Source organism: Salvia hispanica, chromosome 2 (assembly GCF_029641045.1).
Source record: "Salvia hispanica isolate PSC_SH4W2 chromosome 2, Shi_PSC_v1, whole genome shotgun sequence".
NCBI lineage: Eukaryota > Viridiplantae > Streptophyta > Magnoliopsida > Lamiales > Lamiaceae > Salvia > Salvia hispanica.
The window spans coordinates 988,581-1,012,503 of NC_142693.1; the positions used below are offsets into that span (position 1 = coordinate 988,581).

Consider the following 23,923-nt stretch of genomic DNA (forward strand, 5'->3'; position numbering starts at 1 on the left):
TCAGAAATTGGACGTACCAGAGCATTATATACTTTAATATTTGTAGATCTAGTTAATTTCAAGGTTTCACATTTACTTATTCGTTAATCGCACGTTAGGGAGCAATAACTGGAGCATCTCGTAAATAAAAACTGTCACCATAATAGACAATTAAGACAGTGATTACCTACTAATTAATTTATGTTTAAATATGTAGAAATGACAGCTGGGAGTCTTGGCACTTTCAATAGTTTCCACAAACCAATGCCAAATATACTAATTAATTCAATAAATACAATATTATATCAGTCATTAGGTGTATATCATGTGCAAGAAGAAGAAAACAAATTCCATTGCCTTTCACACTATTCATCTACAAGAGCAAAGAAGCAGAAAAGAAAGATATTGTGAAGAACTCTAAGGTATGTCTCCTAATAGTTCTACCCATTTTTTGCTTTGCTGCTTTGTGATTTTTACTTTAGTTTTACTTTAAATGGATTTACACTGTTGATTTGTTATTTAGTTATTATAAATGCTATAAGAATGGAAAAATCAAACTTTGTGCTAAGGGTTATTGCATTCTTGATAGATGCAGACTTGTTCTTAAAATAAGGATAAGGCCTACTAATCAAGTCTCGAGTTTTTCTACTTTAGGGAGATTCTACAATATAGGTTCCAAAAATTAGAACTTTTTTTTTTTTTTTTATAATTCCAGCTTTAGAAAAAACTTTTATCCGTTTCGCGTGTTTAAAAACAAATTTATCCGTTTATACGTAATGAGTAAATTTTTATTTTTTTGCTGTTATCACTCAAGTAAATTTTTATAAAAAATATCTATTTAATGAAAATTATTCACATTTTAAAGTACATTTAAATTATTTTACTTTTACATTAATTACGCAATTGATCTTATATAAATTTAAATTTATAATTTTTTATACACAAGAAAGTAAATTTATTTTTCTAATAAACATAAGTATTTGAAAAAGACCTTATTTTTCAAAATAATTTTGAGAACCTGCACCCTTACACTGTGCAACAATATAATTATGTTTTACTTTGCTTGAGTTTCAAATTAAACACGCGTAGCGGTTTCGCATGTTTAAACACGCGAAACCGCTACGGGTTTTTACCAAAACCAATTTTGTATAAAAAAAAAATCCAATTTCGGAACCTATATTATAGAATTGCCTGGAATATAGAAAAAATTCATCAAGTGTCATGACATTAGACATTTCATCCGGTTGGGTGAAATGTTATGGACTCTTTTCACATGGTCGATTGAAATGTCATAACATTTTGCCTGATCGGGTGAAATGTTCGACTCTCGAGACATCAAAATGCACGGGCCGTGTTCTGTGTATGCAATGCATGTGTTCCGTCATCTAACTTCATTTGTGTCTCCGGCTATTTGAGCTATGTTTTCGCCTAGATTCACTGTCTATAGAGATAAATTACAGGAGAATTAGAGAGCTTTATTGATTGCAGCTATAATCCGATAACATAAATGATTGCAGCTATAATCCGATTACAACAAGACGAGTATTTAGCTTGACGAGTCTTTATTGATGGCAGTAAAAAACTAGCTATTCAATGTATCCTATCTTTCAAAACTCAGATCAAGAATGATACAAACCCTCTAGATGTTTTACAAGTATTTCGCCTGACTCGAACTCTCTTGAATGAATGGAATGGTGTGTTGATTCTCTGATCAGCATACATACTCTCAGTTTTAACCACCTCAAGTGAAGTCAACAAACTGACTTCGTAACTAACTCTGTGAAACCAAACTCTGAACCGCTTTTAACTGCCAAATCCAAGCTGTAACTGCAACACACGGTGAAACAAACTGCATTTTATTCCTACTCTGCAATTGACTTCATTACTAACTCTGTGAAACAAACTGCATTTTGTTCCTACTCAGTTTTTCACTCTATACCAATTATCCATTTCTCTTACTGAATCAGTTATAAGCTTAAGCAATGGAAGGAGAAGCTGTCGCTGCTGTCGTTAAAGTTTTAGTTCAAAACCTCATCGACCATTCCAAGAAAGAGATCTCACTAATCCGTGGTCTCGACAAAGAAGCAGCAAAGCTAGCTGGAAGTTTAGATACGATCCAGCAATTGTTGAACGATGCTGAGAGCTGTACCATTCCCGGTGGGGCTGTCAAAAGCTGGCTGAGGAAGCTCGAAGACGTGGCCTTCGATGCTGACAACGTTTTGGATGAGCTCAACTGTCATCTTCTCTCCAAACAAATCAGCTCCATTAAACCCATGAAACAAAAGGTACTATCGTGCTTCTCAATCTTCAGTAAGATTGCGCATCCGAGAAACATAGCTCTCAAAATCCAAGAAATCAATGAGAATTTGGAGTATGTTCGAAAAGAGGGAGCCGAGCTTGGCCTCAAAGAGAGGCTTGCAAACGATGTGCCAAAATTGCCTCATGCTGCTTTTGAAACTGATTCCTTCTCACATGATCCAATTTTTATTGGAAGAGATGAGTTGGTTTCGGAAATAGTTGAGATTATTAACACTAGTACCACAACTAATGAACGTGTAATTTCTATCTTTGCCATTGTGGGAATGGGAGGATTGGGGAAGACAACCTTGACTAGGAATGTCTTCCATCATCCAAAGATAAAATCTCAATTTGGATCACATATTTGGGTGCATGTTTCTCAAATTTTTGATCCAATCACTCTTTTCAAGAAAATCCTCAAATGCTTAACTTGTAGTCATAAAGTTGAAGTTGAGAGTAGGGAAGATATTATGAAAAAGCTTCAAGAAGCTTTGACTGACAAAACTTATCTTCTAATTCTTGATGATGTTTGGAATCAAGATCGTCCCAAATGGGATGATTTTATAAATTCATTAGTTGGCGTTACTTCTACCGAGAGGAATGCAATCGTTATTACCACCAGAAATATGGAAGTCGCTTCAACTATGCAATCACTTCATACACATGAGCTCAAAGGATTATCACATGAAGATTGTTGGTCAATAATCAAAGCAAAAACTTTTGGAAAAGATGATATTCCATCAGAGTTTGAGGCCATAGGAATGAAGCTTGCAACAAGATGTCAAGGTTTACCATTAGTGGCCAATGTAGTTGGTGGAGCACTATGCAATAAATCTGAAGAAGAATGGATCTTGATCGAAGAGAAATGGCTTTCGTACAATGAAGGGGATCATATCACAAAGATTTTGAAGTTGAGCTTTGATAATTTGTCTCTGCCGTCACTCAAGAAATGTTTTGCATGTTGTTCAATTTTTCCTAAAGGTCGCAAAATCAAAAGCCAAGAACTGATTGAGTATTGGATGGCAGAAGGATTTCTTGAAGCTAATGGAAGCAGTGAGATGGAGTGCTTAGGTGACAAATTTATGAAGGTTCTTCTGAACAACTCTCTACTACAAGTTGCAAAAAGAGATGATTATGGAAATGTAGAGATTTGTGTGATGCACGATCTTGTGCATGATCTCGCATGTTCAATTTCAGGTTCTTCTAGCAATATAGAAGGTGGGATCCGAGTGAGATACATGCTTCATGAAGAAAAAAGTCATATTCCAAAAGAAGTGGCAAAATATTTGCGTACATTATTGTTCAAAGGAAACAGTTATGGTAACATGTTTGCCAGTTTCAATCGTCTACATATTTTAATTCTTGTAGATTATGGATGTGAAAAGTTTCCAAGTTCGATAAGGAAGTTGATACATTTAAGGAAACTTGATATTTCGGCGACGCATATCAAATATTTGCCAGACTGGATTGGTGAACTACATCAGTTGCAAACATTAAATGCAGAGTTAAAGTATTATAGAGGAGAATTGAGGAAATTTCCTAGTACTATGAAGTACTTGATTAACTTAAGGCATCTTTACATCGATGATGGTGTAGAGTTGCCTGCCGAGATTGGGAGTTTAACTTCTCTCCAGACGCTAAAGTATTTTAAAGTTGGCGACAAGAATGGATGCAAAATCGAGGAGCTCGGGAGTTTGAATGGTCTTAAAGGAAAACTGGAAATTTCTTATCTTGAAAGGGTTGATAGCAAGGAAGTGGCTGAGAAAGCAAGTCTATCTCACAAGTCAAAATTATTGGATTTGTGTTTTAGATGGGATCAATATAGAAAAGGAGAAACTCCAAATGATGAGAATGTGTTAGAAGGCCTCCAACCTCACTCTAATCTAAAGATATTAGCGATTGAAGGATTCAAGGCAAAAAGATTTCCGTCCTGGACCCAGAAGATGGCAGTTGAAAATGTGTCTCAAGGTTGTTGGGTACCACTCAACAAGTTGGTTGAGATAAAACTCTTCATGTGCTCAGAATGTGAAGAAATCCCAATGTTCGGGCAGTTGCCAAATCTCAAGTCTCTGTGGTTAGAAGGATTGACAAATTTGAAGTCCATAAATTCTTCATTCTATGGATTAGTGAATGAGGAGACACGTGTAGTTTTTCCAGCTCTAGAAAGGCTCGCGATGGTTAAAATTCCTAAGTTGGCAGAGTGGGCAGAAGTAGAATCAGCAGGTGCAAGTGATGTGAAGGTATTTCCAAACCTCCAACACTTGGAGATCTCTCAGTGCAAGCAATTGACGAGTTTTCCTAATCATTCGTGGCCATGCCTAAAAAGTTTGATCATCAAGGGGAGTGGGAGCATGCCTTTCATATGCATATTCAAGACGAAATTAAAGTTGCTAACAGAGCTTTGCATAGAAGGAATAGATGATCTGGAATATCTCCCAAATTGGTTATTCTATAACAATCCCAATCTCTTGGATTTAAGTATAAGAATGTGTTCCAATTTGAGAGAATTACCAGATGGTCTAGGCACCCTCAATTCTTTGAAGAAGTTGAGTATAAGGGACTGTCCAAATATGGAACGAGCAGCAAATATTGGTGCACAACAATCACAAGGAAGCCTTGCATGTCTTAAAATATTGGAGATTTGTGGATGCAAAGCTTTGATGTATTTACCATGTGAAATGGTAGGATCCTTGCTTGAGGAACTTGAGTTGAAGAATTTAAGTAGCCTGAAGAATCTACCCGGCATAATTGATTGTCTGCCGAAATTGCTTCGTTTAACACGTTTACGAATTATTGGTGATTCTCAATTTATGGCCTCTTATTTCATGAATAGGTTAAAAATATATGTTAATGTGGATGGATCCATGGAGACCGTTGATGGCTTATTGCAAAGATGCAACTCCAGCTCTCTTAGGTATTTAGAATTGAAAGGGAGGGAAGCTTGGGGAAATTTGCAAGAATCAATTCAACATCTCACCTCCATTGAGGTTTTAAAGATAGAGAATTATGGAATGGAAGAGTTGCCTCAATGGTTGGGGAACCTCTCATCTCTAAGATGGTTGGTTTTAAATAATTGCAAGAAGTTAAGGAGTCTTCATGCAATGCCAGGTTTCACATCACTTGAATGGTTAGATATTAAGGGATGCCCAGAAATAAGTATTGAACAACAAAGTGATGCAGCTGATTCCCAATGGCCCAACATTTCCCATATCCCCAGCATCACGATTGATGGACACAGCATACGTGAGTATGAATACATTTTCTGGTTTCCTTTTATAGAAACAGTTGCATGTCTACTTCCTCACCACCACATTATATTGACTTTCAGTGACTTATAGATTTCACCTTTTCTCTATTAATCCTTTTTGTGTTTGATAGTTAAAAACAGAAGGAGAAAACATACTAAGAGTCTGATGAGTGGGTGCCTCTAAAGTGTCCATAGCAATTGCTCAAACCTTTCTTCATGTTTACTGGTAACAAACCTCAAATTGCAATTCACTTTACTTTCTTTTATTTTTGTTGATGGGATTATTAGTTGAAGAGGATGTGGACACCATACTTTTCAGACATTTATGCTCATTTTCAGTTGTGGGAATAGCAAGAGTTATCCATTGTGTGATTTTGATGCATACTCAGCTCCCAAAATGCAGGTATTTTCCATTGGCTGTTGAGACTGTAAATTGCAAATTAATATCTCCAACATGTTAAAGAAAAATTGGATCTTCTATTTTGCATTCCGTGTTTCATACTATATGGGTAGTTTAATAGGAATACTTAGTATAATGATTATAATTAAGATAAGAAAGTGTTTTTATGTCATATTTATTTATTGCTCATGTAGTTGAGTCTTATGCTTTTTTAGATTTGTTATTAAGTCAATGAGTAGAATGTTTTTTCTTTGGCAAAAACTTTACTCTCTCTTCTCTCTATACATATAACACCAAAAGTCACCAACACAATTTTCAAAGTTAACATGCAATCAAATGCATGAAATGTTAAGGAATTACTCCCTTAACAATTAATTAAAACTTCATTAGTTAGTTACAACCATGCAAGAAAACATGTTCAGCATAACTACCCAATCCAGAAGAATTTTAGCAGTCTTGAAATCTCGGTGTATGATTGGTATATCTCTTTCGTTCAAGTAGCTAAGGCCTCTTGCAACATCTAGAGCGGATTTGATTCTCCTCGCCCACTGAAGTGATAGGTTTCGAGCTACGGACCAAAACATACAAGGTAAATCATGAGGCTTACTACATACACATGCCACACATGGAACCAAAATGAGTTCTTCTCATGATTTTATTTCTATGAAATGATCAATAATGAGGACACTATATATGAACAAATTGTTCATCTAGCCAAAAACATGATTATAGTGAATTACCAAAAGCAATCATTTATCACAATAACCAATGTTTTTGGGTGTGGGAAAATGACCAAATTCTAAGAAAATGAAAACAGATTGACATACATCCAGTTATATGTGAATTTTAACCGTTGAGGAAAGACAATAAATGAAGAAATTCCTGTACATTCTTTATGTCAGCCATATTAGTATATCATTAAGCCAGAAAATGAAGCTAAGGTTTGCCAACATGGTTTGGTGCTAACTTAAGCACTGGAGAGCTAGCTTCACATATTTATATGCTCCATCATGAGGGTATGTATTGCCCCTCTAATCTGCTGTCTACAATCTCCTACAGTTTTTTCATTATGCTGCAATATCGTTTCACCCACTCAATGAGATTCTGCTTTTACATGGTCAAAGACTCGAAGCCCAGTGAGTAACTCCAGAAGAACAATCCCAAAGCTGTATACATCGGATTTCATTGTGAGCCGACCTGTTCCTGAACAAGAATTCAAATGAAAGCTAGCATAATATTATTTGAGGAACAAAGCGCTATTACTTAAGAAAAAAGGAATAAATTTGCATTACGCTTGTTTTAGCTTTCGCACGTTAGATCTCGTCGATGATTTGTGGTTTAAAATTCCGTAGTAACACTTATTTAGCTTCCATTTGAATATTGGGATTTGGTGAATATCTATGCAAGTTTGTTTTTGGTTTAGAAATGAGTTTAATCTCACCAGATTATGTTGACTTTCAGTGACTTGTTGATTTCACCTTTTCTCCATTAATCCTTTTTGTGTTTGATAATTGAAGGAAGAAGAAAGAGAGAATTTTGTAGAGATTTGATGTTTTCTTCCGTCCTAGTCGTCTCTTATATGTTATGTCGTTGATGCTTGTAAGAAACCTCACATTGCAATTCTCTTTTCTTTCTTTGGTTTTTTGCTGATGGGATAATTGGTTAAAGAGGATGTGAATTCCAATTTCTTTCAGACATTTCTGCTCATTTTCAGTTGTGGGAATAGCAAGACTTATCCACTGCTGCTGCATGCTCCGCTCCTAAAATGCAGTGTTTTTCATTAATACTGGTAAGAAGCCTCACATTGCATTCTCTTTTCTTTCTTTGCTTTTTGTTGTTGGGATTATTAATTGTAGTTAAATATAAAATGATTATGTCCATATTTTGTTGATGCCATTTTGAATGCTTTAATTGAAAACAAGAATCAAGGATTCTTGAGAATATACATGATTTGATACTTTTATCATTATCACCAAGAGTTCTGTGCGAAGTTGCTCCTTTCCATAGAAAACAAAGCAAGCAAATAATCATAAATTATGGAAATTAAGCAAAAAACTTATCATATCCCAAAGTTTCAATCCATCTCAGTAAACAATAGATAGACATATTTTCCTTTTGAATTGTTCTCTTAAAATTGGATTTGGATCCCATGTTCCTCACAACTTAATATTTATCAAATTCTTTTTAATAAAATGTTATGCTGTTAGGAACAACACCCTTGCTGTGCTTGCTTCTCTCCACAGCAGGGGTTCCAAATCCGTTAAAATTGGCTTATTTTTCTTTTTGGCTAATGAGGGCCACACACCTTTACACCATAGTCTTACTCTAATGAGATACAGGAGATTGGATGGAGTACTATTTTTATATATTAGGCTAATCGTCAAGAGGAATCATCTCCTAACAATATTTACATGTGAACATCTAGAGCCTCTTTGATTCTCGTCGACAAAGAAGTGATAGGTTTCGAGGTATGGAGCAGAACACACAAGGTAAATGAAGCTTACCACATACACATGCCACACTCAGGGAGCAAAATGAGTTCTTTCAAGATTTGATCTTCAAATATCCATTAATTAGGACATCATAGTTGTATTAACAAATTGTTAATATAGGAAACAACATGAGGAAACTGTGGTGAAATACCAAAAGCAGTCATATATCAGAATAAAATCGTACCAGTCGTTGAGTAAGTCACAGTTCCAAAGATCCCACCAACCAGTCGTGTTGGCGTTGCCATGTTCGCCATACACGCACCAGCCAAGCCTTGGAAGCAATTTTTCGTTCGCCGTTGCCCCTCTTTATTGTGGAACTGGTTTGTTCTCGAGCTCTTGAAACGTTTTGGTGATTCAGACGCATGGGAACCCAAGTTTGTTGTTGTGTGCCAGGAGATCCCAGCTGTTAACCGACACAGACATTGCAGACATATCTTGGCAACTTCATATGCTTTTTTTGGTCATTCATGTATAGTTTTGTTTTTTCTGTTTCTTCTCATTTTTCTTTTTCAATGGTATCGTTTTTACTTTTCTTCTTTAATCAAGTATATATTCCCTATCTTTTTTGTGATCATGGTGTGCTTATTTGTGTTTTTTTTTTTAAATTAATAATTAATTGTTTTAGCGCTACTTTGTTTGCCAATTTAGGATCTGTTTGTGTATTAATTCATAGTCAGTATATACAGATCTTTTCCGTTTTGTTTAGTAAATAACAACGAAAATGTTTGAATTTAAAGAATTTAAGTATTTGCTTGAGACTAATCAAAAATTAATTACTTAATTATGAGGTAAGAAAATACAGTATATATTAATAATTTAGGGTTATCGAATATATAAAATTGTACAGGTTGAACTCTTATTTCAAGACTTCAGAAATTGGATGTACCAGATCATTAATTATATACTTGTGAATAAATGATTGTCCAAGCTCCCGTTGGGCATGAACTCATACACCAAAACCCTTTGGCATTCCCCAAAGCTGTACCCAATAAGTTTAACCAAGTTTGGATGATGTGGTTGATTCAAACAAAAGATTTCACTCTGCAGAAAAGTTCCCAATTGTTAGTAAAAGATTCCACCACAAAATTAACCACAAGAAAGAATTTATGTATATTAGAAGTCCTTCCTCATTCAACTTCTTGATAGCAACAGCAACTCCAGATCCAGGTTTCACAGCAGTAAGAAAATGCTCATGAATCCATCCTTTGAATACCGAACCAAATCTTCCTTCCCATAACAACATATCCGGTTGAAAGTTTTGGGTAGCTAATTTTATTTCTTCAAATGCTATGGCCTTTATAATACGTGATTCAAAAATGTTCTCGAAAGAAACTTGGCCTGAACTGGCCTGGAGTCTACGAGAAAATGAGCATGATATAAGTGGTAAACAAAATTTATTTGATGCAGAGGATGAACATAAATGTTAGTAAAAGAAAATGTTCATTATTCATCTAATCTTAAAGTTTGCACCACTTTTCACAAAAATCTAACTTACAATCTGAGAATTTTCAATTGAGACATTAGAGCATAAGACTATTTAACTCGATACCATAAATGTTTTATTCAGGATAAAGCAAAAGCAATAAACAAGAGAAATTCTTTCCCATAATTACCATGAATAATAGAGTATCCCAAACAAATTGTGAAGTTCGTAACAAAATTGAAGTAAACAAATGATTTGCTATCTCGTTTTCATACCACAGCTAAAAATTGAAATCAGATTTCGGTAAAATCAGTTTCTTTACCGCAAAACTAAAAATGATTTGTTCACTGTAACAAAATCCAAGGCATAATATAATCAAACTCATTATCATGCTCCAGAGAATAAAATAGGGCACAGAAATGGAGCAATTGAATACCGGAAATAGGAACATCGGAATCAAAGCTGGGACGTGCGCTGAAATCAGTTGAATTTGAGGTGCTGAAGCTGTCGCAGAGCGCAAGCCGCCGGAACTCTTCTCTCTTGAGAACAGCTGCGACCAACTTCTCCCAGTTATCATAATTCCGCGACATTGATTCTCAACAAAGATATTGAAGTTGCGCTTTGATAATTTGTCTCTGCCGTTACTCAAAAAGTGTTTTGCATATTGTTTGCTTTTTCCTAAAGGTCGCAAAATCAAAAGTCATGATTGAGTATTGGATGGCTTAAGGATTTCTTGAAGCTAATGGAAACAGTGAGATGGAGTGCTTGGCGACAAATTTATGAAAGTTCTTCTGTTAACAAAATATAAATGAATTACACAATTTAATTAATACTCCCTCCTTTCTCAACTAAAATGACCCCTTATTTGAACAATGCGAAATTTTATGCTATTTTATTTTCTGTGTCAATTGAAGACAATTAACAAGAGACACAAAATAAAATAGAGAAGCAAATATTTTTATATTTAAATGCTTTTAATAATGTTAGTAATCCAATAACTCCGTCACGATCTTGACATCATTATCTATTTGGCCTATTTAAAAATAATTCCATGCACGCTGTTAAAAGTTTGTAATTTTAAGATTACTTTTAAATTCATGAGAAATATTAGAGTTTACACAAGATTAATTATTTTTAAGATCAATATCCCTATTATTAATAAAAAAGTACTATTCCCTCCGTCTTTAAAAATTTGTCACTTATTTCTAATTTTGTCCGTTACTAAAAATTTGTCATCCATCACTTTTACTATTATTAGTAGTGAACCCCGCATATTCAATTAATTCAATATCACTCAAAAACTATTATAAAATTAATATATTAAAGTAGAATTTACGTTCTACTAATTTTTCAACTCACTTTTTATTAAATATCTTAGAAATTGTGGATTATAGATTTCCTTGGTGAAAACAATAATGATTCATCACAATTTGGCTTAGCCAAACTCCACTTTTTTTTGTGATGAAACTTTGTTAAGAGAGTTGAACAAATTTTTATTAAATCAAAATTTGAATAGAATATAATATGTTTATGTGGTCGTCAAAAAACAACTAAATTTAAATTAAAACGAAAAAAAAGTTGCTGGCAATAATTGAAATATAACAAAATGAAAAAAGAAAAGCATAGTTATCCTCATCAAGATATGAATATATAGAATGAAAGGCTGTGAGATCTTCAGCATGCACAAGAAAAGCAAGTGCATTAGTAAAAGATTAAAAGGGAATGGAATCCTATGCTGTGCAGATCCAACTTTTCCTATTACGATTTATAAGTATAAAATGATCACAAAACTTTAGAAAAATACTACTCCTTTCTTCTTTTATGATAATATTTCACCTTCAACATTTCATAATTTTCATATCGGCAACCGTAATTTTCTTTTGATACACTTTGAATTTTTCATTATTTCTTCAAAACTGAATAAATATAACTATATATTAGATATAAGTGTCATACATTTAATTCTTAAACACATGAGTAACTATAAGTATTCTTTTTCTACTCCTAAGCTATGATATAAAGTATTTTGAATGGATAGCTGTAAAGTGTACAGTGTAAAGTGTAAAGTGTAGCTGCATCTCACCACAATTATTGTTATCACTCTCTATTGCAGCTCTCTCCTTCTCATTCTCTCTACACCAATTCATCCATTTCTCTTTGACTCTTTCTGAATCAGTTACAAACTCAAACAATGGAAGGAGAAGCTGTCGCCGCCGTCATTAAAGTTTTAGTTCAAAACCTCATCGACCATTCCAAGAATGAGATATCACTAATCCGAGGTCTCGACAAAGAAGCAGCAAAGCTAGCTGGGAGTTTAGATACAATCCAGCAATTGTTGAACGATGCTGAGAGCCGTACCATTCCGGGTGAGGCTGTCAAAAGCTGGCTGAGGAAGCTCGAAGATGTGGCGTTTGATGCTGACAACGTTTTGGATGAACTCAATTATCATCAACTCTCCAAACAAATTAACACCATCACACCCATGAAAGAAAAGGTACTCTCATGCTTCTCACCCTTCACTCATATTGCCCATCCCAGAAATATAGCTCTTAAAATTCAAGAAGTCAATGAGAATTTGGAGTATGTTCGAAAAGAGGGAGCCGAGCTTGGCCTCAAAGAGAGGCTTGCCAACGATGTGCCAACTTTGCCTACTTTTGAAACTGACTCATTTACTCTTGATCCAATTTTCATTGGAAGAGATGAGTTGGTTTCGGAAATAGTTGAGGTTATTAACACTAGTACCACAGCTGATGAACGTCTAATTTCTATCTTTGCCATTGTGGGAATGGGAGGAATGGGGAAGACAACCTTGACTAGGAATGTCTTCCATCATCCAAAGATAAAAACTCACTTTGGATCACATCTTTGGGTTCATGTTTCTCAAATTTTTGATCCAATCATCCTTTTCAAGAAAATCCTCAAGGAGTTGACTTCTTATGAACAAGTTGAAGTTGAGAGTAACCCAGATATTCTCGAAAACACTTCTTCTGATCAAGTAGAAGATCAGAGTAGGCGGGATTTTCTGAAAAAGACTTCTTTTGGTCAGGTTGATGTTGGGAGTAGGCAAGATTTTAAGAAAAAAGAATTCTCATGATCATATTGAGGTTGAGAGTAGGCAAGATATTCTGAAAAGGCTTCAAAAAGCTTTAAAAGGTAGAACATATCTTCTTATCCTTGATGATGTTTGGAATCAAGATCGTCCCAAATGGGATGATTTTATCAATTCGTTGTTGGGCGTCACTTCTACCAAGAGGAATGCAATTGTTATTACCTCTAGAAATATGGAAGTCGCTTCAACTATTCAATCACTTCATACACATGAGCTCAAAGAGTTATCACATGAAGATTGTTGGTCAATAATCAAAGAAAAAACTTTTGGAAAAGAGGATATTCCATTAGAGTTTGAGGCCATAGGGAGGAAGATTGCAACAAGATGTCAAGGTTTGCCATTAGCGGCCAATGTAGTTGGCGGAGTACTATGCAATAAATCTGAAGAAGAATGGCTCTTGATCGAAGAGAAATGGCTTTCATACGATGAAGGGGATCATATCACAAAGGTTTTGAAGTTGAGCTATGATAATTTGTCTCTGCCGTCACTCAAGAAGTGTTTTGCATGTTGTTCGATTTTTCCTAAAGGTCGTAAAATCAAAAGTCAAGAACTGATTGAGTATTGGATGGCCGAAGGATTTCTTGAAGCTAATGGAAGAAGTGAGAGGGAGTGCTTGGGTGACAAATTTATGAAAGTTCTTCTGCACAACTCTCTACTACAAGTTGCAGAAAGAGATGATTATGGAAATGTAGCTAATGGAATATCCTCGACACTCATCAAGTTGCAGAAAGAGAAGATTATGAAAGTTCTTCTGCACAACTCTCGACACGAGACACTGATTATTATCGGAAAAAAAACTAACAAAATGGGAGAAGATACAACACGACACAATGGCAAAATCATGACATAAGCTCAATCTGAATGCATGAGATGAAGCACTGATATGGAGCGGAATGGCATTGTCAAACGTGGTGGGTGCTTAGCAAGTTCCTGAGACACTTCCTTCATACACGGTCGCGACTTTGGATTAGAGGTTATGCATTTGAGTGCTGTTTTCACCACTCCAGCCACTTCCCTCGACACTCTTACATCTTCATCTGGAGATGGTAGCCGCTTGTCCAAGAGTTGTTGCACCATCATGTTTTGAGCAAACGGTGTGGATCTCTTCATCGTCGTCATGGAGGAAATGAAATCCCCTGGATGATCTCCAAACATGATTTCCAGTGCCACAACTCCGAAGCTATACACGTCACATTTTTCTGTAACCACCATTGTGAAGGCTAACTCTGCAAACAACAAACATATAACCATCAAATTCATGGATATAGTTAATGCGTTAATTGGAGATGTGGTATGGTAAGCAATATTTAAACCTGGTGCAATATAGCCTCGAGTCCCGGCTAGCAGAGTCTGATTGGACGAATCTGGATCCAACAATCTAGCTGTACCAAAATCAGATAAACAACCTTCAAACTCTGAATCCAAGAGTACGTTGCTGCTTGATACGTCTCTGTGTAGAATAGGATGGTTGCAATCGTGATGCATGTATGATAAGGCATTGGCAATGCCCTTCACCACATTTACCCTCTTCTTCCAGTTCAGCTCCACGGCTTCGTCGTTATACTTCAACACACTAAAGAGGCTTCCTCTTTCCATGTAGCCGTAGATGAGAAACATGCATCGCTGATGCAGACAAAAGCCGAAAAGCTTGACAATATGGCGATGGCGAATCTGAGAGAGAACCGTGGCTTCATTTCTAAAAGAGGAGTCAAAAGTAGGATTATTTCCTTCAAATCGATGAAGCTTCTTGACAGCAACAACTCTTCCAGTGGGAAGTTGTGCTCTGTAGACGCTCCCGTAAGCTCCCGTTCCAATGCAATATCTCAAGTCAAAGTCTTGTGTTGCTTCAATGATGTCTTGATATGCGATGTTGCCATCGAAGTTCCAAATCTTGAATATGTCTCCATGTTTGGGATCAGGACTATTTGATGCTGGTGCTCTCTTTCTTATGAAACAGATTCCAAGTAAAATTGAAGGAAGAAACACACAGAAAAATACTATTACTGCATAGATTATAACTGACTTGTCAATACGTTTCTTGTCTATATGTTTGCTTCCACGTACAGAATCAATTGATTTTAGTAACTTGGGATTCCCGATGAACGATTCCATCCCAAATTTACGCCACAGTGTGGGTGGAATCTGACCCTCTAAACGATTGTAGGACAAATTGAGATAAGTAAGTTTGGATAAGCTTCCTATATCAGGTGGCACGAAACCATGAATGAAACGGTAACGGTTATCAGAATTAAAGTCACCATAAATGAAACGGTTATCAGAAATGTCTAGAACGCGCAACTCACTCTGATTTTCCAATGAAAGAGGCAGTTCGGAATTGAGTAGATTATTGGACAAATTGAGATAAGATAGGTTGGAGAGGGAACCTATTTCTTCTGGGATAGATCCATAGAGACCGCATGAGGTGAGATGAATGCTAGTGAGTGATGTGAAAACAAGCGGATCCAAATAGCCAAGATCATGACACCAAGCTTCACTCGGATTGCATCTTTCTCGAGACATGAGGCTTAACTCTGCAACGCGGCCATGACCGTCACAAGTGATGCCTTTCCAATGGCAGTGATGAGCAGAGGAGTTGATATAAGGCCATCCAAAATTCATCAACGCCTTCTTTTCTCTGTTCGAATCTGAAACATTAGATGCAACTACATTATTGATCAATAATATGCAGATGCTCAAAATGACCATAGCATTAGCAACAAAGACAACACCCATCACTTATATTGTCTGGCTTGTTTGTATATGTATGATTCTTTTTCTTAATCATCTACTCATACCTCTAATATCATTTTATATACAACTTGCAAGCATCATACTTTATTATTACTTGGTAATTATTGACACCACACATTTAATGAGTGAAAATCATAAAAGTAAAAGTCTTCCAGGTCAATCAAAATATCCGAAGCTTTCATTTTCCATTGTAGTATTGCATTGCAATGTAGGTGGAGGTGTTTTTTTCTCTTTTCAATTTAAGTCTAGCGTTTTCTAAGGACTAATTTACACAATGATGATGATGATCAGTTATTTATCTAACTATGCCAATCGTTAAATATGTTTTTCAAATTGTGATGACAAAATATAAATGAATATGTGATCGAGCTAGATAGGGGAGTGTTATATTGCTAACTCATAACTTAATTGCTAACTACAACTAAATAATAGCCATTAGATATTCAAATTAAGGGTTTAGATTAGTTCTCTCTAAATGTCAATACGATTAACGAAAAACGTCAATAAGACCATAGGATTAATTCCAAAAAATATCAATAGGGGTATTAATGTCAATTAACTACATGTTGTATGGGTTGGCAGCGGAAGCGCATGCATAAATCAATTACATAATAATCAGATCTATTTAGCGGATTATTTAGACAAATTCTATTCGCGTAATTATCTCACGTATCATGCTCATAACTCAAATAATCACATGCTTTAAATTAAATAAAATCTAAAACATGCTGTTCTAGGGTTTAGCCATTATACCTTGATGATTCTCCAAAGAATCGAAGATAGCTAGCGCCTTCTCCTCGTGAAGATCTTTAGTACAAAACCACGGATCTTCTGACTGGTTCCCGGACTGTGAACTGATATCAGGGTGGGCTGATCTCACCAGCGCACTAGGACTTAAATAGAGAAGACAGAAATCCTTTCCCACGGAGGAGAAGAATTCGACCTCTTCTAGTAATAGAGAGGGCCGAAAATTTAGACAATGAATCTAGTGTATTTTCTGTCTCCTTTATTCTCCTATTTATAATAAGTCACATATTGGGCCCAGACAGGGATTAGGGTTTAGGATATGGGCTCCTCCAATTAGCTTTTTACTAATTAAATTAAACCCAATTTAATATGAGCTTAAAATTGGAATATTACGAGCAGCCACTACAGAAGTAATACTGCACTCCCCATCCAAATCCGAAATTACAAGTACTTCGGGTTTCCAATAAATTATATTTATTTCCCGCGCTTAAGATAGAAACATCCATTAATTAATTATAGTCTGCTATGGACTTAATTAATTAATATCTTATTTATTCCAAGAGAGGACTCAGCAAGAAAATCTTATTTATTATTCATAGAGTAATTAAACTCCAACTAGCTAGGTTCCGAATAATAAAACCTTATTTCAAGCTTCTCTTGAGGATGTTATCAAACGAGACTCACCTCGCGCACGATTCAACATAATAGCAATCCTAGCACCGCTAGATACTAATCACCACTACCCAATATACCAGGCTTATTGGGTTACGAAAAACCCGCACCATTTGGTAAGTCAAAGTAGTGCATAATTAATACCGTATGCTCAATGCTAACGTACATTGATTGAGAAATAATTTACGAGACCTCGTCTTTCAGTAGATAGCATAAAGACTGTCTCGCTGTTAGATCCATTCAGTGCTATACCACACCAACGTCATCTTATTTCAGTAAGGCTTAGAAATAATCGGACTGACATTGCAACCTTTCACGATAGGTAGTCTAAGCCTATCTAGGTTGTGAAATTCTTCTTTTTCTTTGTTTAGAACTGACCGTGTTACCTTAAAGTGGACGACGCCCACGACCGGTCTACTAAAACAAAGGCTTAGACTTTGTTAAATTACTTATACATTTAAATATGCAATAAACATCCATTAAATGTAAAATATAACAACATTATGACAAAAATAATCTGTTTATTCATTTGGAAAATAAAATAAGAGTTTTAACAGTATTCAATCACTCGAAAGGTGATTTCTTGTATACAAACTCTAACACATGTTTAGTTATAACTAACTTTTAAAAGAAATCCCAAAACTTAAAATTCATATAACATATATCAAATTAAAGATAATTTCATAAGGATTCCAACGATATCATGTATGCATATGTTCCGATGTCAAAATTTGAAAAAAAATTCAACAATTTTTAATTTTTTCGTGCAAGCAGAAATGTCAGCATACTATATAAAATATGTCATTATAATACATGTACAATGTCAATATAAACAATGGGTTAACATTCTTAAAGCATTGTGTTGACATTCTCAAAGCATTGTGTTGATATTTTCGGAACACTATATTGACATTTTCATCCAAAACCCTAATTTGGAGTTTTTTTTTTATCTTTTTTTATTTAATTAATAAAAACGAAAATTACACGTGGCAAATTATAGACCACACGTTTTTTAAAATCATGTGACCTTAAATTAGTTGTAGTTAGCAATTAAATGATGAGTTAGCAATTGATCACTCCCCGAGCTAGATATGTTTTACAAACTTAGATATGTTATACAATTGAAATTTGAATATTGGATATTAAGGGATTGACTGACTTAGCAGACTACCCCAATTTCCAGCCCAATTTGCAAGTTACTTATTTCACGATTATTTGTAGCTACTGTATAATATTCCACAAAGCCCATTTTGAATATCGACGTGACACCATTTTACACTCATATTCCCAAGTCAAGGTTCTTCTCAAGATCTTTGATGTGATATTTTAATATTTTCACAAAAATACAAATCTAATGAGCCTAAATTGGACAATTACTTAGAGCATTTTTCATTCTTTTGTTTGCGTGTTAATTAAATTTTAAAGTACCAAAAATATTGCTCGCGAAAATCAAATAAAAATGATCAACTTTTTCAGAAAAGAAATGAGAAATTTAGAGGGAGGAAAATTTCCAATACCTCATTTTGTCATGATCAGTTCACAACAAAGACAACTTACCCTTATAATAATGACTGATTCCAATTAAATGTGATTTTTCTTATGTTGTATTCCTTTCGTCCCAATCTAAGCAAGACGTTTCATTTTTGCGTCTGTTTTGAAAAAATAATGATCAATAGTTACAATGCAGATAAATTAAGTAAGAAAGAGAATAATTCATGCAAATCGATCTGAAGAATGCATAGTTTGCAACGAAACCCTGCTTCTTACCCATAATACTATTTATTTCTGTCCCCAAACCAACAAATTTGTTCATGTCAAATGTACATCCGTACATACTCGCAGAGAAACCAAGCTCATAATATGCATACAAACCAAGCTGATAATATTTAATCTTGATACATAAACAAAGAAAACAGAGTAATTTCCATATGGCTACTGAACATCTGAAAATTTATTACCAAAAGAAGGCAGTTGTAAGTTGTGAGTTCAATCTGAGTGCATGAGATGAAGCACCGATATGCATCGGAATGGCATTGCCAATCGTGGTGGATGCTTAGTGAGCTCCTGAGACACATCCTTCATACACGGCCGCGACTTTGGATCACAGCTTATGCATTTCAGAGCTGTTTTGACCACTGCAATCACTTCCCTCGACATTCTTACATCTTCGTCTAGAGATGGTAGCCTCTTGTCCATGAGTTGTTGCACCATCATGTTTTGAGCAAACTGCGTGGATCTCTTCCCCATCGTCATGGATGAAACGAAATCCCCCGGATGATCTCCAAACATGACTTCCAATGCCAAAACTCCAAAGCTGTATACGTCACATTTTTCTGTAACAACCATTGTGAAGGCCAACTCTGCATCCAACTAACATGTCATCGTCATGAAAACAATTTCTACTACTTTAAAATATGTTATTTTGTGCAAACCTGGTGCAATATAGCCCCGAGTTCCCACAAGTAGAGTCTGATTGGACGAATCTGGATCCAACAATCTAGCTGTTCCAAAATCGGATAAACAACCTTCAAACTCTGAATCCAAGAGTATGTTGCTGCTCGAAATGTCTCTATGTAAAATAGGAGGGTTGCAATCATGATGCATGTAAGACAAGGCATTGGCAATGCCTTTCACCACATTTACCCTCTTCTTCCAGTTCAGCTCCACGACTTCGTCATCATACTTCAACACACTAAAGAGGCTTCCTCTTTCCATGTAGTCGTAGATGAGAAACATGCTCCGCTGGTGCAGACAAAATCCAAAAAGCTTGACAATATGGCGATGGCGAATTCGGGAGAGAACCTCGGCTTCATTCCTAAAAGAGGATTCGAAGGTAGGATTATCTCCTTCAAATTTGTGAAGCTTTTTAACAGCAACAACTCTTCCAGTGGGAAGTTGTGCTCTGTAGACACTCCCGTAAGCTCCAGTTCCAATACAGTATCTCAAGTCAAAGTCTGCGGTTGCTTCAATGATGTCTTGATAGGCTATGCTTCCATCGAAGTTCCATATCTTGAATATGTCGCCATGTTTGAGAACAGGTGAGGTTGATGCTGTTACTGCTGCTCTCTTTCTTAAGAAAAAGACTCCAAAGAAAATTGAAAACACAAACACACAGCCAAATACTATCACCACAACATAGTTTATAACAGTATTGTTTCGATGTTTTTCTCTTTTCATTGCAACTGGAAGCGTCGGTATGGACTCATTTAGAACAAGTAACATGGGATTGCCCAAGAATGATTCAATCGAAAACCAACGCCAGACAGCGAGCGGAATCTGGCCCTCCAAATGATTGTAGGACAAATTGATACTTTTGAAATATAAAATAGATTGAGGGACTCCACCAGAAAGATTGTTCCATGAAAGATCAATATTCAGAAGCATTGCATTGGGAACATATCCGAAATCAAAAGGTATCCCTTCTTTGATTAAGTTCCTACTTAGATTTATCATTCTTATTGAAGGTAGCCTTACTATCCACTCCAAAAAAACACCTTCCAACCTATTACCATCCAATTTTAAGAAGTATAAACTTGTTAATTGAATGAAAGTTGATGGAATAGAGCCAGTGATGTCATTGTTGCTCAAGTCAAGAGCACCCAGGGATTGGAGGTTTCCTAATCCAGAGGGAATGGCACCAGTGATGTCATTGTTGCTCAAATAAAGAGCACCCAAGGATTGGAGGTTTCCTAATCCAGAGGGAATGGCACCACTGATGCTATTGTTGCTCAAATCAAGAACAACCAAGGATTGGAGGTTTCCTAATCCAGAGGGAATGGCACCAGTGATGTCATTAGAAGAAATGTCGAGTTCTATCAATTTAGTGAGATTTGGAAGTGAAAGAGGCAACTCACCCTTGAGTCGATTGTGAGACAAATCAAGATGAATTAGTTCTGATAAGGTTCCTATCTCAGGTGGAATGCCACCAGAAAAGTTATTCCAAGAAATGTCAATGTCTAGCAAATTAGTTAGATTTAACAGTGAAAGAGGCAACTCACCATCGAGTTGATTTCCAGATAAATCGAGATGAGTTAGTTCTGATAAGCTTCCTATCTCAGGTGGCATGCGACCATAGACACCATAGTTATAAGAAATGTCAAGCATCTCCAATTTAGTGAGATTTGAAAGTGAAAGAGGCAACTCACCCTCAAGTCTATTGTGAGACAAATTGAGATGAGTTAGTTCTGATAAGCTTCCTATCTCAGGTGGCATGCGACCATAGACGCCATAGTTATAAGAAATGTCAAGCACAAGTAACTCACTCAGATTTGCCAATGAAAGAGGCAGTTGGGATATGAGTGCATTATTCGAGAAATTGAGATAAGATAGGTTGGAGAGGTAACCTATGTGTGGTGGGATAACTCCATAGAGACCGCACGAGCTCAGATGAATGCTAGTGAGAGATGTGAAAACAAGCGGATCCAAATAGCCAAGATCATGACACCCAGCATCATAATCGCATCCTACATAAGTTTGTAGGCTTAGCTCTACAACGCGGCCATGATCGTCACAGGTAATGCCTTCCATGTGGCAGTGATGAGCTGTGGAGTTGATATAAGGCCATCCAAAATCCATCAACGCCTTCAATTCTCTGCTCGAGTTTGAAGCAGCTACGTTATTGATCAACAATGAGCAGATGCTCACAGTGATGATAGCATTAGCAACAAACATGACATTCATCTTTTTATAGTATTCTTTAGTTTTCATATATATGATTCTGTTTCTTAGTCCTCTATTCATACCTCTAATATCACTTTATATAAACTTGCAAGTTTCATATGGTAATTATTGACACCACACATTTAATGACTGAAAATCATAAAAATCAAAGTCTTCCAGGTCAATGCCTGAACTGCCATAGAATATTCAATGTCTACAAATTGCAATTAATGTGGAGGTGTTTTTTTCTCCTTTCATGTTAAGTCTATTTATTTCTTGGAGACTACAATTTACTTTGATTTAATTTTTAATATTTTATTATACTCTAACTTATTTTAAAAATATCTATTCAATTATACTTATCCGTAAAACATTTTTCTCATATTTAAGCAATTCTATAACCGTTTTCCAAAAGCGCGTTTTGAATATTGACACGAGAAAATATTACACTCATATTCCCAAATTAAAAGTTTTTTAGGAAATGATTTATAATGATTTCCCAGTTGGTTGAGGTAGAAACATCTAATAGACTAATCAAATATTATAGTTTGGCTTTAACCTTTTAATTAACCACAAAAATTAATCATTCATGCACACTTTTCACACACAATGAGCGTATAGATTAGAAGGCACACTTTAATTTTACATCTTCTTGTTTTCCATCCTCCATTGAAGAGTTATTAACAAGTTTGAAGTTTTACAGCCAATCTTATTTCTTATGAATAAGTTACATTGTGTGAAATTTGTTGGATATTTTAGTGTAATTGGATTAACTTGATTGATCAGTATTATCATAATGAGACATATGAAGCCCCTAACAGATGGACGGGGTCCGGGGGCAGCGCCCTTGGGTAGCGGGGTCCAAGGGGCAGAGCCCCTGGCTGGGGTCGAGCTGTGTAAGAAATTCATCCGAAAATGTAATGTCTGAAAGTCAAAGGACTAGTTTGCAATTTCAGAAACCTTTGAAAAACAGTTAATTTCAGTTATGAAATTAACATATGCGCTGGTTCATCTTGTTAAATATTGTTCAATTCTTGTTTGGTTCGATAGATTACTTTTCTCAGATATCAACATAAGAAAGTTCTGATTTTTTCTGAATTGTATCCGATCAAATATTTTGGTAGAACCACCGAAATTGATTTGATAAAGTGATTTCATCACGACTTTCAGATCATCCGTTCTGTTTAGTATTTTTGAATCTCCCTAACAAAATTTTGGTTAAGTTAGTGTCAAAGCCCAATTTTAGGCTTGAATTTGGGATTCTTGATTTTATTTGAGTAGGGTAGTTGTGATATAACGACACTTATAATTCATATTAAGTAGGAGTATAAGTTAAAGTGTGTTGAAATTGGTTAGTAAGCACTATTTAATTTGGTGGATTTTTTAAAAATTTCAGAGAATCGATTATGATTGTGGACCTTGACTTGCGACATCAGTCACACACGTTAATATAGTACACCACGACTAGTATCAATCTTACTTTTTTCATCTGTACGTAAATTTGAGACTGTCAATTAGTTGTCATTAACTTGACTTGACTTGACTTAGAAGTCTACTCATGTCATGTATGTTATCCACCTCTTTAATTTCCAACCCCATCTACAATTTATATCATTATTTTCTTTGCCTCAGAAAATATACATCCATTCATTTTGGAACTTCATGCAATATGTGAATATTTGAGAAAAGGTACTTTAATTCCCAAATATAAAAATCCAACTTATTGAGTCCATATTGGCTTTTTATACTCCCTCGTCCCGACTTAAATGATTAATTTCTTTTTTCACCGTTATTTTGCGAAGATGATAATAAATAGTTAAAGTGAATAGAAAGTAAAGTAAGAGAGAAAATAATATAGAAGTGAGTCGTATATACATTATTGTCTTGCTTACTATACTTACATTATTGTCTTACTTTACTTTCTCTACACTTAAACTATTTATTATCAATTTTTCCAAACACGTGCTGAAAAACAATCAATCACTTGATATGAGACTGAGGGAGTATATGATTAATGACTAATGAGTGTGAGGTACATACTCCTTCCCAACTAAGTTGAGTCGAATTCCATTTTGGGATGTTCCAACTAAGTTGAAACATTTCATTTTTTGACAAAAAACAAAACATTCAATCAATCTTATTTTAC

At 35.4% G+C, this 23,923-nt stretch overlaps 4 protein-coding genes and 1 long non-coding RNA gene across 10 annotated transcripts; 2 read left to right on the forward strand and 3 right to left on the reverse strand.

The window, feature by feature from the left end:
• The first annotated feature begins 1,943 nt into the window (after window positions 1-1,943).
• On the forward strand, window positions 1,944-9,046 carry LOC148931310 (disease resistance protein RGA2-like). 5 transcript variants are annotated; one of them, XM_089065880.1, is made up of 7 exons: window positions 1,956-5,520; window positions 5,656-5,750; window positions 5,864-5,927; window positions 7,442-7,523; window positions 7,619-7,713; window positions 8,350-8,413; window positions 8,537-9,046. In XM_089065880.1, exons 1-2 carry the CDS (start codon window positions 1,962-1,964, stop codon window positions 5,706-5,708), a joined length of 3,612 nt encoding a protein of 1,203 aa, XP_088922006.1. In that variant the 5' UTR covers window positions 1,956-1,961; the 3' UTR covers window positions 5,709-5,750; window positions 5,864-5,927; window positions 7,442-7,523; window positions 7,619-7,713; window positions 8,350-8,413; window positions 8,537-9,046. The 5 variants fall into 5 exon arrangements, with proteins under 5 accessions (XP_088922010.1, XP_088922006.1, XP_088922007.1 ...); XM_089065884.1 differs by having other exon boundaries at window positions 1,944-5,520; window positions 5,656-5,927; XM_089065881.1 differs by having other exon boundaries at window positions 5,656-5,927; window positions 7,639-7,713.
• LOC148931311 (uncharacterized) lies at window positions 6,796-8,739 on the reverse strand. The gene is made up of 2 exons (XR_016135888.1): window positions 8,601-8,739; window positions 6,796-7,127 (listed from the first exon to the last, which is right to left on the reverse strand). It is a non-coding gene; the product is annotated as an uncharacterized LOC148931311 (long non-coding RNA).
• Window positions 9,047-11,884: 2,838 nt separating the features above from the next.
• On the forward strand, window positions 11,885-13,648 carry LOC148931312 (disease resistance protein RGA2-like). The gene is made up of 3 exons (XM_089065889.1): window positions 11,885-12,789; window positions 12,944-13,450; window positions 13,521-13,648. The coding sequence occupies exons 1-3, from the start codon at window positions 12,031-12,033 to the stop codon at window positions 13,578-13,580; spliced, it is 1,326 nt and encodes a 441-aa protein (XP_088922015.1). The 5' UTR covers window positions 11,885-12,030; the 3' UTR covers window positions 13,581-13,648.
• A 59-nt stretch (window positions 13,649-13,707) lies between these two features.
• LOC148931313 (MDIS1-interacting receptor like kinase 2-like) lies at window positions 13,708-15,736 on the reverse strand. Of its 2 annotated transcripts, XM_089065887.1 has the most exons (3): window positions 15,252-15,736; window positions 14,262-15,146; window positions 13,708-14,174 (listed from the first exon to the last, which is right to left on the reverse strand). In XM_089065887.1, exons 1-3 carry the CDS (start codon window positions 15,679-15,681, stop codon window positions 13,801-13,803), a joined length of 1,689 nt encoding a protein of 562 aa, XP_088922013.1. In that variant the 5' UTR covers window positions 15,682-15,736; the 3' UTR covers window positions 13,708-13,800. The 2 variants fall into 2 exon arrangements, with proteins under 2 accessions (XP_088922013.1, XP_088922012.1); XM_089065886.1 differs by having other exon boundaries at window positions 13,709-14,174; window positions 14,262-15,735.
• A 3,223-nt stretch (window positions 15,737-18,959) lies between these two features.
• On the reverse strand, window positions 18,960-21,842 carry LOC125209996 (uncharacterized). Its single transcript, XM_089065885.1, has 2 exons — window positions 19,551-21,842; window positions 18,960-19,478 (listed from the first exon to the last, which is right to left on the reverse strand). Exons 1-2 carry the CDS (start codon window positions 21,823-21,825, stop codon window positions 19,105-19,107), a joined length of 2,649 nt encoding a protein of 882 aa, XP_088922011.1. The 5' UTR covers window positions 21,826-21,842; the 3' UTR covers window positions 18,960-19,104.
• Window positions 21,843-23,923: the final 2,081 nt, after the last annotated feature.